We start from the raw sequence: 12252 nt of genomic DNA, 5'->3' as shown, positions 1-12252 counted from the left end.
CTTTCCTGATGGATGACCTCAGCTGGAAATAACTTCTGCCTCATTTTACCTTATTCTGCGGTTACTTGTGGACATCTTATCCCTCTTTGAGGCTGGATGCATGCCTTTCATCCATTCATTCACTCGTTCTCTTATTCATGCACTAACTGATTTAATAAGGAGTTGTCACTCCTTCCATATGCCAGACACCGTACCAGGCAGATGGGCATACCTAGCTGAACAAGAGACACAATCTTTTCTCTGCTGGAGCTTCCAGTCTATGGGAAGAGAGACGATGGCAAACGAATAAATAAATACGTAATAGTAGAATATGCACAGACGTTTCCCACTGTGAAAGCTGCCACGAAGAAATAGCTAAGATTAGAAGTGAGAGAATAACACGAGGACTCGGGGGGCACTGGCAGCTGGCATGGTCCCCAGGCCCAGCAGCTCAACAAGCATCTGCTGAGTGGATTGAATGGTTGGAAGGACAGGGCCAAGGAAAGAACTCAAATATCCACCTGGCCAGAAATGACAAGGCAGACCACGTTGTGTCTCGATGATCTCAGAGGAGAGCGAATTTAAAATAACAAGTACAAAAAAAAGCAATAAAAATAAATAAATAAATAAATAAAAAGAAAGAAATAAAAATAAATAAATAAATAAATAAATAAAAGCAAGTACAGGATCTCGCAATGCGCAACGAGGCATACGTAAAAACACTGAAATGAAAAAAAAAAATAGACGAAACGGTGTGCGTGTGCTGACCCCAAGTACACACAGATGTTCTCCGTGGACTCAACATCTTGCAGAAAGTGAGCCTGGAGCGGGAGCTCACCAGGTGGCCTGCCCTCCCACTCCTGCCACGTGAGAAAGTGGTCTCAGGTCCCAGAGAAAGATGTCTTTTGTTTTTCAAATTTGAAAATTGCGTTAGGATCTACCTAAATGTGTTTTAACAAACTGCTCCGAATTCAGAATTGAATGCTTGTTTTGTACTATGTGGAGTCACCCAAGTTGCCAAGTAAAGGGTTAGAGAGGGCAGCTGAGGCGCTCCAAGTGACAGGTATGTTTCTGTTTTTGTTTGCAACTGAGTCAGCAGCAGGTGCAGCGTGGAGAGCAGAGACAAACTCAGGAATTTCACTGGTGGGCCTAAATCCAGCTACAGAGGTTGTCTAAACAGAGCAAAGCATGCGCGGACAGAATCCAAGAATCCCAAACCCCGTGTGTCCAGGTGGCCTTTGAGGCCCTTCACAAGAGGTCCGGCCAGGCTGGACACCTGCTACGGGATGAATGCTACCTGCTGGTGACACCCAAACAGGGGCAGCTTTTTGCGTTTTGTTTTGTTTTTCTTTCACCTCCAATCTGCTGGAAAAACACCCAAACCCTCGGGTCAGAGCGTAGCGGCACCTGCAGTGAGAAGGCCGGAAGTCAAGCTAGAATAGAGGAGGAAGCAGCCTGTGCTTGCACCCGAGGGACCATGCTGGATTCCCCCAGTGGGCGCTGGGGCATGTGCCCACCGAGGGGCCTCAGGGCTGCATTCTGGGGAGGGGGAGGGCTGAACAGAGGCCCAGAGCTGGGCTTCTGGAGGGTGTCAGTGGCACAACATCCAGCCTGTTAGGAAGGAGTGGGGCCTTTGGGGCTTTGGTACTTGCGATCAACGGGAAACCTTGGCAAAGATGGTCCTCCTTCCAGGGTATGCTGGGGCTTGGGCAAGATCATGTAAAGGGATATGGAGACACTCAGTAAAACTTTATTGGCATCAAGAAGTGTTCAATATATAAATATTTTGGAGGCCCAGTAAAAGATTTTGGTTCATGTTCTGTGCCTTGATAGTGGTGGGGGTGGTTATACAAACCTGTACACATGCTAGAATTCATCAAACTGTATACCAAAAGCAAACAATGTCAATTTTTCTGTATGATGATTAAAAAAAAAAAGGCATCCGGTTCAACTCCCTTGCCTCAGACAGATTTTATGATTCCCTCTTTGCGGATAAAACAACTGAGCCCTGAGATGTCCACCATCCCCATCAGCCTCACCCAGCTTTCTTTCTACTGCCTAAGTCATTTCTGGGAACTCGGGACCTATAAAACAGATATAATGATACCCTAAAACAGAAAAAAAAGACCAGAGAGGGCTTCTCTATCATAACCATAAAGGCGAATGCCCTTTGGGGGGCGGGGTCTAGTGGAGGAGGCCAGGCCTTGCTGCTCAAATGATTCTCTGTCGACAGCACCGCAGAACATCAGGGAAGCTCTGTTATTCAAAGCTATTAAGTTATCTTCTGGTAAAGCCAAGTCCTTCCCCAGCTGAGGGCAGCCCCAAGCAGGGGTAGACCCTGCTGAGGGGAGAAATAAACTACCCCCCACCCCCAGGCCGGCTGCCTGGGGTCCCTGGTGGAGGTAGGAGGACAGAATTAGAGCCACTATGCAAAGCAGTAGGAGAGGAAGGGCTCCAGCTCAGTGGAGGCAGATGCCAAAACAAGCCAGTTCCTTCTGGCAACCCAGAGACCGGGGAGGGAACAGGTCTGGCCCAGCTTGGCCCTGGCTGGCATCACTGAGCTACGGAGAGATTGACTTAAAACCTCAGGCCTGGGTGCCCTAGCTACCTGCCCGCTTGGGTTCTAGGGGGAAGCTGGTAAAAACTGATGCTGCTCTCGCTGGTCTCCACATGTTGGCCTCTGCCCTCCAGTTAAATTGGCAGCTTCCTGAGGGTAGGGACTTCTCCCTCCTGCAAGTAGAGCACGAGTGGCAGAGAGAGGTTTGGGGGTCTCCTCAAGGTCAACAGGAAGTGGAGCACAGCCTGGCTTTGCACACAGAGGTTCATTGCACTTGAGCTTCCAGCTGTGAGCTGCTCCCAGTCCCTCCAGCAGCTGGCAGGTTGGGGCTGTAACTTGTAGGGCCCTAGGGATCATTTTGTGGTGACTTCGTAACCTTAGGGGGCTTCTGAAGTGAATGGGGTCACCTGACTAAGGCCTCCTTCACCACCACAAAGTTCACCACCACAAAGCCTCCCTCTTTAAGAGTCTTACATGGGCTCTGGGTCAAGCAACAAAAAAGTAAGCTTCCAGGCCTGGCGTGGGAGCCGGGGCATGAGGAACTCCTGCCCTCAGGCAGTTTCTAGTTTAACTGGAGAACTAGGCCAGAGCTGCAGGGGCTGGGTCCAAATTGATAGGTATCGGACAAGGATCAGGTGCTTCGGGAGGGCTTCCCAGAGGCAGAGGGCCTTGAAGAACAGTAGGTTTGGGATGGGTAGGGGAGGGCAAGCTCCTTCAGGGCTGAGGCCCGTGCCCTACAGAGCAGGACTCAAGTGCTGCTTGTTAACTAAGGAGAATGCAAGATGAGGGCAGCCCTACCATGGAGAAGGGCCAGGCCGGTCAGCCTTTCTCCAGCTGCTCTGGGCCCAGCTAGGGTCAGAATAGGGGAAGAAATGACCACGGGTCCCAGCTGGACCTTCAGAGAAAAGTAGCAAGTAGCTCAGGATTGGTCCACGAGCCCCATGGCAGCTGTCCCTTCTCACGCCCCACGGGCCCACAGGTACCCGAACATTTGTGCTCAGATACTCACATCCACCCCATACCCATAGATGTCACAAGCCAGGGTATGGTTTCTCAAGACACATTATTTATTCCATGGGAGAATGGGCTCGAGGCTAGGAGCCCCCTGGGGTGGGAGAGGGTGGGGGAGAGTGGGAGATGGATGAAGCTCTCGGTGGCCCATCTGCGGCCAAGGGGGGTGGGCCAGCCGTGGCCCTTCTCAGGCTTCACAGGAAGCTGGTCTGCTCTGAGTCCCTTTGTAGCTTCCAGACAAGTCTCTGTCTTCCCCGACCTGAACGTGGGGTGGATCCCCACATAGCACCCCCAGAAGGCTGGGTCCAGCCTGTTCCCAGAGAACTCCCTGCTCCAAATCACTGCCCTGTGGCGCTTCCACTCTAGTCCCTTCGGCAAGAGCTGGGGACCAGGGGCTGGCGGGGCAGGCGGATCTGGTGGGCCAGTTTGGGAGGCCGACAGTGGGTCCATGGTAAAGGGGGTGGACTGGGAGCCAGGTGGCTCTGAAGCAGTCACTGAGGGCGCAGCAGGCTGTGCCCGGGGGCATGGGGAGGGCTGGTCTCTCACTCCTGGCCTGGGTGCTCACCCACTGACCACTTCACCTCCCCTGTCCGCAGAGTCACTATGTCCTCGTAGGTGGCCGTCTGGTCAATGTTCAGGCCCTGGAGACATGGAATAGAGCTCAGGCCTTGGCCACTCTCTGACTACATCAACAGACAATGCTACTGACCACCCCCACGGGCCTCAGGGGGTGGGTTCCACCTTGCTCCTTACCTCGTAGGTATGATCTTCCTCCATTCCAGCCTTGTGGTCATCCTGGTGGTGCAAGAGATGGAGAACAGAATGTTAGCTTCCCCCACCCTGTCTGCCGCTGGGCCAGGCCAGGGAGGGCCAGGGAGACCGGCCTGGGTGAGGGATGAGGAGTCAGGGGTCGGGGGTGAGGTGCACTCTGCAAGAACCGGCCTGCCCCGTGGCTGCCTCCCCGAGCCCTGGCGGTCACCTTGTCCAGCAGCAGGAAGATGGGCACGATGATGAAGACGATGATGAGCAGGGTCTGGATCAGGATGATGCTATCTTTCAGTGTGTTTCGCCGCTTCAGCTGCGCCAAGGTGCTGAACCCTGGGCAGGGGTGGGACAGGGGTGGTGAGGCGGGGTGCTCCAGGGCCACCGCCACCTCCACAATGTGGCCGCCTCGCTGCTGGTAAGCTGACGTGGAGTGGGCCGTGGATGGTTCTGCGAATACCCAGTGGCCCCATCCGCTCCCTGCCTGAAGGGTGGGCCCCAAACCCACCCATGACTCGAAGTTCGGTGCCACAGCCCCTCTCAGGGGAGCCTTCCGGGCACTCTTGCTGACAGAAGTAGATGCCATTGTCCTGATACTGGATGTTACGGATGATGAGGGTGGCGTTGGTGGCGCTCTGGGTCTGCTCTATGTGTCCCTGCTCCAGGTGCAGCAGCTTGGGCTCTGAGTCCGCAGCCTGCTTCCGGAGCCAGTTCACGTTGCCCAGGATCTTCATGAAGCACTCTATTGTCACCGTGGAACCCCGTTTCTTGGCCATGAAACGTGGGTGCTGCCAGATCTGGGAACAAGTGCTTCCTGCAGGTGCCAAGGCCAGGATTAAAATCCTGCTCAGCGTCTTCCTGACGGCCACCCAACCACGGGCCCGGCCCCCACCCTGGGTGGTCCATACCCCTGGCTCAGCCCCCTGGTCTGTCCTTGCGTCTCAGGGTGTGGGACAGAAGTGTAAGGGAGCCAAGCCATGTGAGAGGCCACAGGCCACACCACCAGACCCTGCCCCTTCCTGACATTTGATTTGCCATTAGAAGAACCCTGGAACCTTCTGAATACTTCCCATCTCATTAAAGAAGGCTGATCCAGGCCTCACCCCACCCCCACCCGGGGCCGTAGGACAACCTCTCACCTGGCCCAGTGACCCCACTTCTTCCTGTCCGGTACTGCCTTGCACCGGTCTGAAATCCTCAGGGGCTTCCCACAAATCCTTAATCTGGCAGTTAGGGGCCGCCACATGTCTCCCCTGCCCACGTTCCCTCTGTCACCTCCCTCTGCCTTCTGCATGGACCTGCTCCACGTTTTATTCCCAAACCTTGGCATGCTCTCACCACCTACCTGCTGCAAGAAGCCTCCCCACTCCTGCCTCACGGTTCCCAGTGAGCGGCCCCCTTGGAACCCCTGAGGCTGCGGGACCCATCAGGGCCCCTAAGATTTTGGGCTCCTTCTGGGGCTGGGCCTGACTGCCCAGTCCTCAGAGGGATTTTTCTTTGGTTCCCCCTCTGACCCAGGGTTTAGCCCAGTCTCTCAGTCACTGGGACTGGAGCATTTGTGTCTAATGAGGATGACAACTGGCGAGGTTGGGGTGGGGCGGGGGATCGAGGGGTGCCTTGGAGCCAGACCTTGGAGAAGAAGACCCTAAGGAGGCTTAGGGTAGGGAGATCCAGGGGGACAAGGGACCAAGGGGCAGCCATAGGGAAAGTGATGGGCATTGGACACAGGCATCCTTACCCCCAAAAGGGGCAGGGCAGTTGCTGACCTTCAGGATTCCTGTACAGGTCCTTTATTTGGGCTTCCGGCACCATCTCACCTGCTGGTTGGGAGGAAGTAGGCAGGGCCAGGTCAGGACCTCTCCTCTGAGCTGGCTGCCCCACCCCTGCACGCCCTCCTCATTCCTAGACCCACTTCCTCCTCCCAGATAGCAGCTTCAAGACCCCTCAGCCCTCCCCAGCCCTGCTCAGGAGCAGCAGGGGTGGGATGGGGTCACCAGAAGGTCCTCCTCCCAGCTTCCCTTCTGCCTTGAGCAGGCATCTGGATGAGACAGGAGGGAAGTCACAGCTGGAGGGCTCTCCTGTCTTCCAGAGGGGATCATTTCTGAAACATGTATGTCCCAGAGTTGGACTGGGGGTAGCTTGCCCCCTGCTGACCCACCCCGCCTACCCACACAGTGCCCTTAGGGGTCTGAGGCTGAACCACACTCTCTCCTCACGACCCCTCAGGCCTAGCTCAGCCTGACACCTCCCGGAGGGAGAGGGGCTGGGGCCTCAGGAGGGAGAGGGGGTGGGGCCTCAGACCCCCGAGCCCATCAGCATGGCTGACACAGGGCACAGACCCAGGCCCCAGGGCAGTCTGAAGGGGACCAGAGGCAGCAAGTGAGAGACAGGAGGAGGTTGGGGAGAGCGAGGGACAAAGCCGGAGGAAACAGAATGACAGAGTGAAACCAGCAGGCCTCTAACGGGGCTGTACCTGGAAGAAGCAGCAGCAACACTACCAGCCAGTCAGCGGGCATGGGAGACAGCGCCAGCCTGGCCATGGTCACCGCTTGGTCTCCGACCCCAAGCCTGTGATGACGACCGAAGCTCCTGGGGAAAACGTGTAACTGCCTGGGCTGTAACCTGTACCCTCCCTGCTTCTTCCCCACCAGGCCCCTTCCTGCCATGCAAATCGAGACCCAGGGGAGGTAACAGCTCTCTGGGGACCCTGGGAAAGGGCGGGCTCTCTCGTCAGCTGTGCTGTTCAGACTCAAAGATCAGCCCAGTTGGGCACCACAGCTTGGGTCCAAGGTGGACACCCCTGGGAGGCGGGGTCAGGGCCGCCCGTGCTTTCCTCCATGTGTCCTCACCCCGTGGACACCCTACGGCTCTCCAGCCTCCCATCCCGAAGTCTAGATTCTCGGGCTGAAGACACATGGGTAGATGAACTTGAGCACGGTCCCTCTGCCCCAGACCAGCCTGCACCCTGTAGGAAGAGAGCACTAAGGAAGGATGGTGTGGGGGTGCAGGGGGCAGCTATGGGCCCAGGCCAGGTGCCCGGCGGGCCCCAGAGCATGGCCTCTTGGCTGGAGTGCAGGCAGCCATGTTAGGAGTTGGTGAAGATTTGACCTGTGGCATAAGCGAGCCACAGAGGTTCTTGAGCAAGAGCTGACCAAGTGTGGCAGCCACTTAGATGAAGATTTGGTCCGGGGCTTGGTGGGAGGCCTTGCCCCCCTCACTTGGTGGGAGAGTTTGCTGGGAGCTGCAGAAGCGGGTGAACTTAGGTGCAAACGGCTTAGAGAAAACCCTCCATTCAGCAATCAGGGAACTCCCGGGGCACTGAGGTGTCATCCATAGCTCCAGGTGTTCTCAGGAGGGGGACAGGAGGCTAGGGTTGGGGAGCTTCCTGGTTCTGAACCTAAAAGACTTTATCCTGTCTACGGCCATGCCACCCTGAACGTGCCCAATCCCGTCTGATCTCAGAAGCTGAGCAGGGTCGGGCCTGGTTAGTACTTGGATGGGAGATCACCTAGGAAGACCAGGTGCTGCAGGCGCTTAAAATAAATAAATAAATAAATAAAAATAAACAAGCAAATAAATAATTAATTAAACAATAAAAAATTAAAGGCTTTATCTCTCCAGTCAGCAGAGTGATGGATGGAACTGTGGTGATTGGGAGCTTGTCTAAGCTCAATTTTGTGCCCCAGCCCCTGGGGCAGACACAACTCTTGTCCCTTAGTGGTGGTGGTGGGGTGCCCTTGTGCAGTGTACAACCTGCACAGCCGCACATGGCAGGCTTGCACGCCTCAGCCCTGTGGCCGAGCTCACTCTGAGTTTTGTTTCTTGGCAGCCTCTTTTCTCTCTGTCATCCCCTCTCTATTCTCCTGGCCCCCAGGAGGGGAAGAAAAATACCAAATGCTACGTGTCCTCTACCTGCATCTCATTCACCCTCGCTCCCTCCATTTTTCAAAAAGCCTGTGCAGCTGGTGGGTCTGTTTGGGTTTAGGCAGCTGTGGAGCCGCCCCCCATGCCGGGGATGGGAGCGAGGAGGACAGAGGTCGGGATGCTGCCCCCTTGGGCCTGGGTGTAGGCCTTGTGTGGCACGGGGGTGGAGGGCGTCCTGAGGACTGCGTGCCGGGGTCAGCACTGAAGAAGGCAGGCACAGGGACGTTAAGGTTTCATCTGAGGAGCAGCTTGTTCCCGGCAGCCCCAGATGTTCTTGCTGTTTCCAGATGTTCCGAATGAAAAAACATTTCCCTGAAAAGGTGTCGGATGTTCAGTGCACAGAACAAACAGCCCGAGATTATAAACATCACCTGAGGTCAGCTTGGGGACCACAGGCTCCAGTGCTGGTGGGGGTGTTTGGAGACCCTCCGGCAGAATGGGGGGAAATCCAGGGGTTTCGTCCTTTAGCAAAATACCTCCTGGTGATTTAGGCCTTGGTTAGCTTGGGGCTCGTGTCCCCCAGAGTTGAGAGGATGATTGGGAGAGGCTTGAGGCACACATGTGTATGTGTGCACATGTATGTTTGCACAGGTGTGTCGCCCGGGCTATGTGGCACAGGGTCTGCTGAGGAGCTGATCCTGGGGCCCAGGTGACTACGGGGGGCGTGGGGGCTGGGGGGGCAGTTGGCATCCTCCAAATGCGAACATCCACACAGCCCCCTGGGGACAGGGACGCAGATGTGTCCTTTGGACTCATTCCCATTCAAGCCAGGCAGGGATCTGCTTTCAGGAGGAGGTGGGGCCAGAGGAGGCCCCACTGCCTGCAGGGTTATTTGTCACAGTTGGGGCCACGCTGTTCCCTCCCTGGTGACAACAGTACCAAGCTCTGTCCCGGGTTTGTGACGCCTTTTCTTTCCCGGAACATGAGGCCTCCTCAGCCCACTCCTGCCTTTGCCCCTGGCTGCCCCGGGCTGTTCACGCCAACATCAGCAGCCTCCACCCCACCCTTCTAGGAAGGCAGCATCAAAACAAGAGATGGGGGTGTAGGGAGAGGGGACAAGGAGCGAAGCCAGAGGGCAGGTCCCCAGCAGCCCTGGGGAGGATGGGAGAGGCTAGAGCCTCAGTTTGGAAAGAAGGGCTCAGAGCTCTGCCCCTCCCCGAAGCCACTCTTGCTGGCTCCGCCTGGTCCCTCAGCTCATCTCAGGTGGCATTCATATTCCCCGGGGTGTGTGTTCTGTTACTGGGAGGGTGAATCCTGGCCCTGCTGTGTACCAGCCAGAAAGTCTCCTCAAGTTACCTGGTGGTCCTCAACGAGGGGTGGTCCCGCTCCACCCCTGGAGCATCTGGAAATGCACCAAGGCCATTTCAATGGTCACAAGGACCAATCGACGCCGTTGCCTTTCTCAGGCCAGGGGGTGCTGGAGGGGCCTGCAGTGGGTGGGACGGTGCCTCCCAAAGCAGAGTTTCATGCCTCACTTGCCCAGTTAAGCAGCACCCATTCTAAATCTCTCAGAGACCAGATTTCCTCATTTATGTGAAATAGAAAGCATGGTAATAATATGTTCTTCACAGGGCAGCTGTGAGCCTTGAAGGAAAATCTTTCCCCGTCGTGCTGGCTGAGGTGCCTGGAACACAGCTCGTCCTTGAGAAAGGGATAAGCGGCGTTGACAATTGGGGAGCGGAGGGATGATTCAGAAATATTAGCCTACGTTATCTGTGTTTCTTGGCCCTTTGCCTTTTTTCTTCTGCCATTCAAGGCTCAGAGGCAAGGGGGGCTGGGACGCCCTGCAAGCTCGCCTGTCTTTGGGGCTGAAGAGGGTCCCAGGGGTGGTTTGGAGAAACGAAGTGGGTGGGAGCCACGACCTGCCGGAGGGAGGTCAGCACCCTGGGGGTGCTCAGAGAACCTGCAAGGATGCTCTGTCTTTCACCCCACGCGACGAGAGCAGCCGGTGGAGAGGGGCCTCGGGGATGTGGCTGAGGGACATCAAGGCAGTCTGTGGGTGCCCCCCTGTCCCCCATGGGAGCCGGGTGACCTCAGGACCCAGAGAATCCTGAAAAAGACTAAGCGTTTACTAGTTTAGAGGAATACATCGTGGGAGTCCAAAATCAAGCTGTAGAGAACAAAATTATCTATAAAATTATATTTCACGCACTAGACTGTTGAACTCACTGCACAATATTACTCTTCTTCTCAGGCCCGTGGGACCCTGGGCTCTCTGGGGTCAGGGGTCAGAGGCGGGATTCTGGGGGGAAGAGTATTTCTGAGGAGAGGGAGGGGCCACACCATGTGCCCCACAGGAAACTCGGGGCCTCCGGGGCGGGGGGCAGAGAAGTGAAGGGGGCTTCCAGAGAGGAGGGGCTGTGGATGCAGGGTCCCAATATCTACTCCCTGGGTGCTGTCATAGGTAGGAAGAGCGTGTGGTGCTGCCTGTTAGGGAAGAAGAGATATGACTCCTAACCTTGTCTGGCCTCTTGGACATCAGCCAAGAGGCTAGAGTCCACGCCTGCTTTTGGAGGGGGCAGGAGAGAGCTGGATTGGGCCAGGGAAGAAATTTGGGGCCCTCCTTATCCTGCCCTCCCCAAACCCCTTCAAGAGACTCCCCAGGTCTTCCCCACCTGGCTCCAGTCCCCAACCCTTCTTACTTCTTGCTGCCCTCACCTCCCATTGATGCCCATTCTCGGAGGCGCAGAAGGAAGAAGCCCACAGGTCAGAGGCACCAGGAGGAGATTTATTATAAGAACTGTACAAAGGAGCCTGTCTGCTGGCCTGGCTTGGGCCTGTTCCTACCTGGACAAGGTGTGAGGGGGTATGGGTCTGCAGGTGGGAACGGGGCACAGGCAGGGGGAGGCTCTACAATCTGTACACAGTCTGGTGGAGAATATCCAGTCCAAAGAGCTGGGGACCACACCAGTCCGGGACCGAGCAGGGAAAGGCAGTGAGTGGCAGGGCGCTGGTCAGGGAGGAGGCTGCGCCCCCGTAGGATGAACCTTCTGAAGGAAGAGACAGACAGGAGTGGGGCCTCCTTCCACAGAGGACACAGGCAGGAGACGGGGAGCAGGGCTGGGACGATGGCGTGACAAAGAGAACCAGTGGAGGGGCAAGGATGGACTCATGGGGAGCGAGCCAGAGGGACGCGGGCAGGGCGGCGAGGAGGCCGGAGAGCAGGGCAGGCAGAAAGGAAGGCTCTGGCCTGTGGGCGTGCACATGCACCGACACACACACATGGTGTTTTGGAGGTTTTGCTGCTTCCTGAGTTTTAATCAAATTGTTCACGAGAAACAAGAAGAAAAAGAAGAGGAACTAAGGCCAACAGGGACTCAGCCTTACCACACATGTCCACACTTGTACATCCACTCACAGGACAGGCCTACGCAGAAGACAAATGCACACAGCAGCCAGACACCGCAGGGCACACTGGCACACATGTACACAAATATACCCATACACACGTGCATAGGTGGGCATCGTGGGACGCGGTGGTTCACACACTTGAACACACACACACAGCTGTATACACAGGCACGCGCGCAAGTGAATAAATCCAGTGACCTCCGAGCGGGTCTCTCTTCCAAGCTCAGCCTGTGTCTGTTCTCTGGGGGCCAGTGGGCCCATATCAGCCGTGCGGGCAGCAGTGCCGGGTGGCAGCGGGAAGTTGGAAGGCTGGGCCCGAGCCAGGTGGGCCATGTATAGCCAGCGTGAAGTCTCTAACATGGGCTCTACTGTAACATTCTTAGGATCCCTTTGAGGGCGGAGGGAAAGGATGAGCAGTGAGGAAGGTAGGATGCTGGGGGGGACAAGAATTTTCCTCCTGAGCACTGGGGTCCCTGACCCCACCCCAGGTCTGGGGGCTCAGGCCAAGAAGAGGCCCCAGTGCAGTGATACTCTGGTGGCCCCAACCTGTGCTACCCATCTGTGCTCCTAGAAAAATGCAGTTCCCAAGTGGGATCCTGCCTTGTGCTCTCCCCCAGGGGCCAGCCAGGGAAGCGGAGGCCTGGACAGTGCACGCACCAGGAAACGGC

General features: G+C 56.3%; 1 protein-coding gene and 1 pseudogene across 1 annotated transcript; one reads left to right on the top strand and one right to left on the bottom strand.

Annotated features, from left to right (window-relative positions):
- Nucleotides 1-3589: 3589 nt before the first annotated feature.
- CD79B (CD79b molecule) lies at nt 3590-6939 on the bottom strand. Its single transcript, XM_011368528.1, has 6 exons — nt 6783-6939; nt 6076-6129; nt 4818-5123; nt 4527-4645; nt 4301-4342; nt 3590-4188 (listed from the first exon to the last, which is right to left on the bottom strand). Exons 1-6 carry the CDS (start codon nt 6847-6849, stop codon nt 4090-4092), a joined length of 687 nt encoding a protein of 228 aa, XP_011366830.1. The 5' UTR covers nt 6850-6939; the 3' UTR covers nt 3590-4089.
- A 784-nt stretch (nt 6940-7723) lies between these two features.
- LOC111744912 lies at nt 7724-7842 on the top strand (annotated as a pseudogene).
- Nucleotides 7843-12252: the final 4410 nt, after the last annotated feature.

Source organism: Pteropus vampyrus, unplaced genomic scaffold, assembly GCF_000151845.1.
Source record: "Pteropus vampyrus isolate Shadow unplaced genomic scaffold, Pvam_2.0 Scaffold143, whole genome shotgun sequence".
Classification (NCBI taxonomy): Eukaryota; Metazoa; Chordata; class Mammalia; order Chiroptera; family Pteropodidae; genus Pteropus; species Pteropus vampyrus.
The sequence above is the reverse complement of the archived record's forward strand: the minus strand, read 5'-3'. Positions and strand labels throughout refer to the sequence as shown.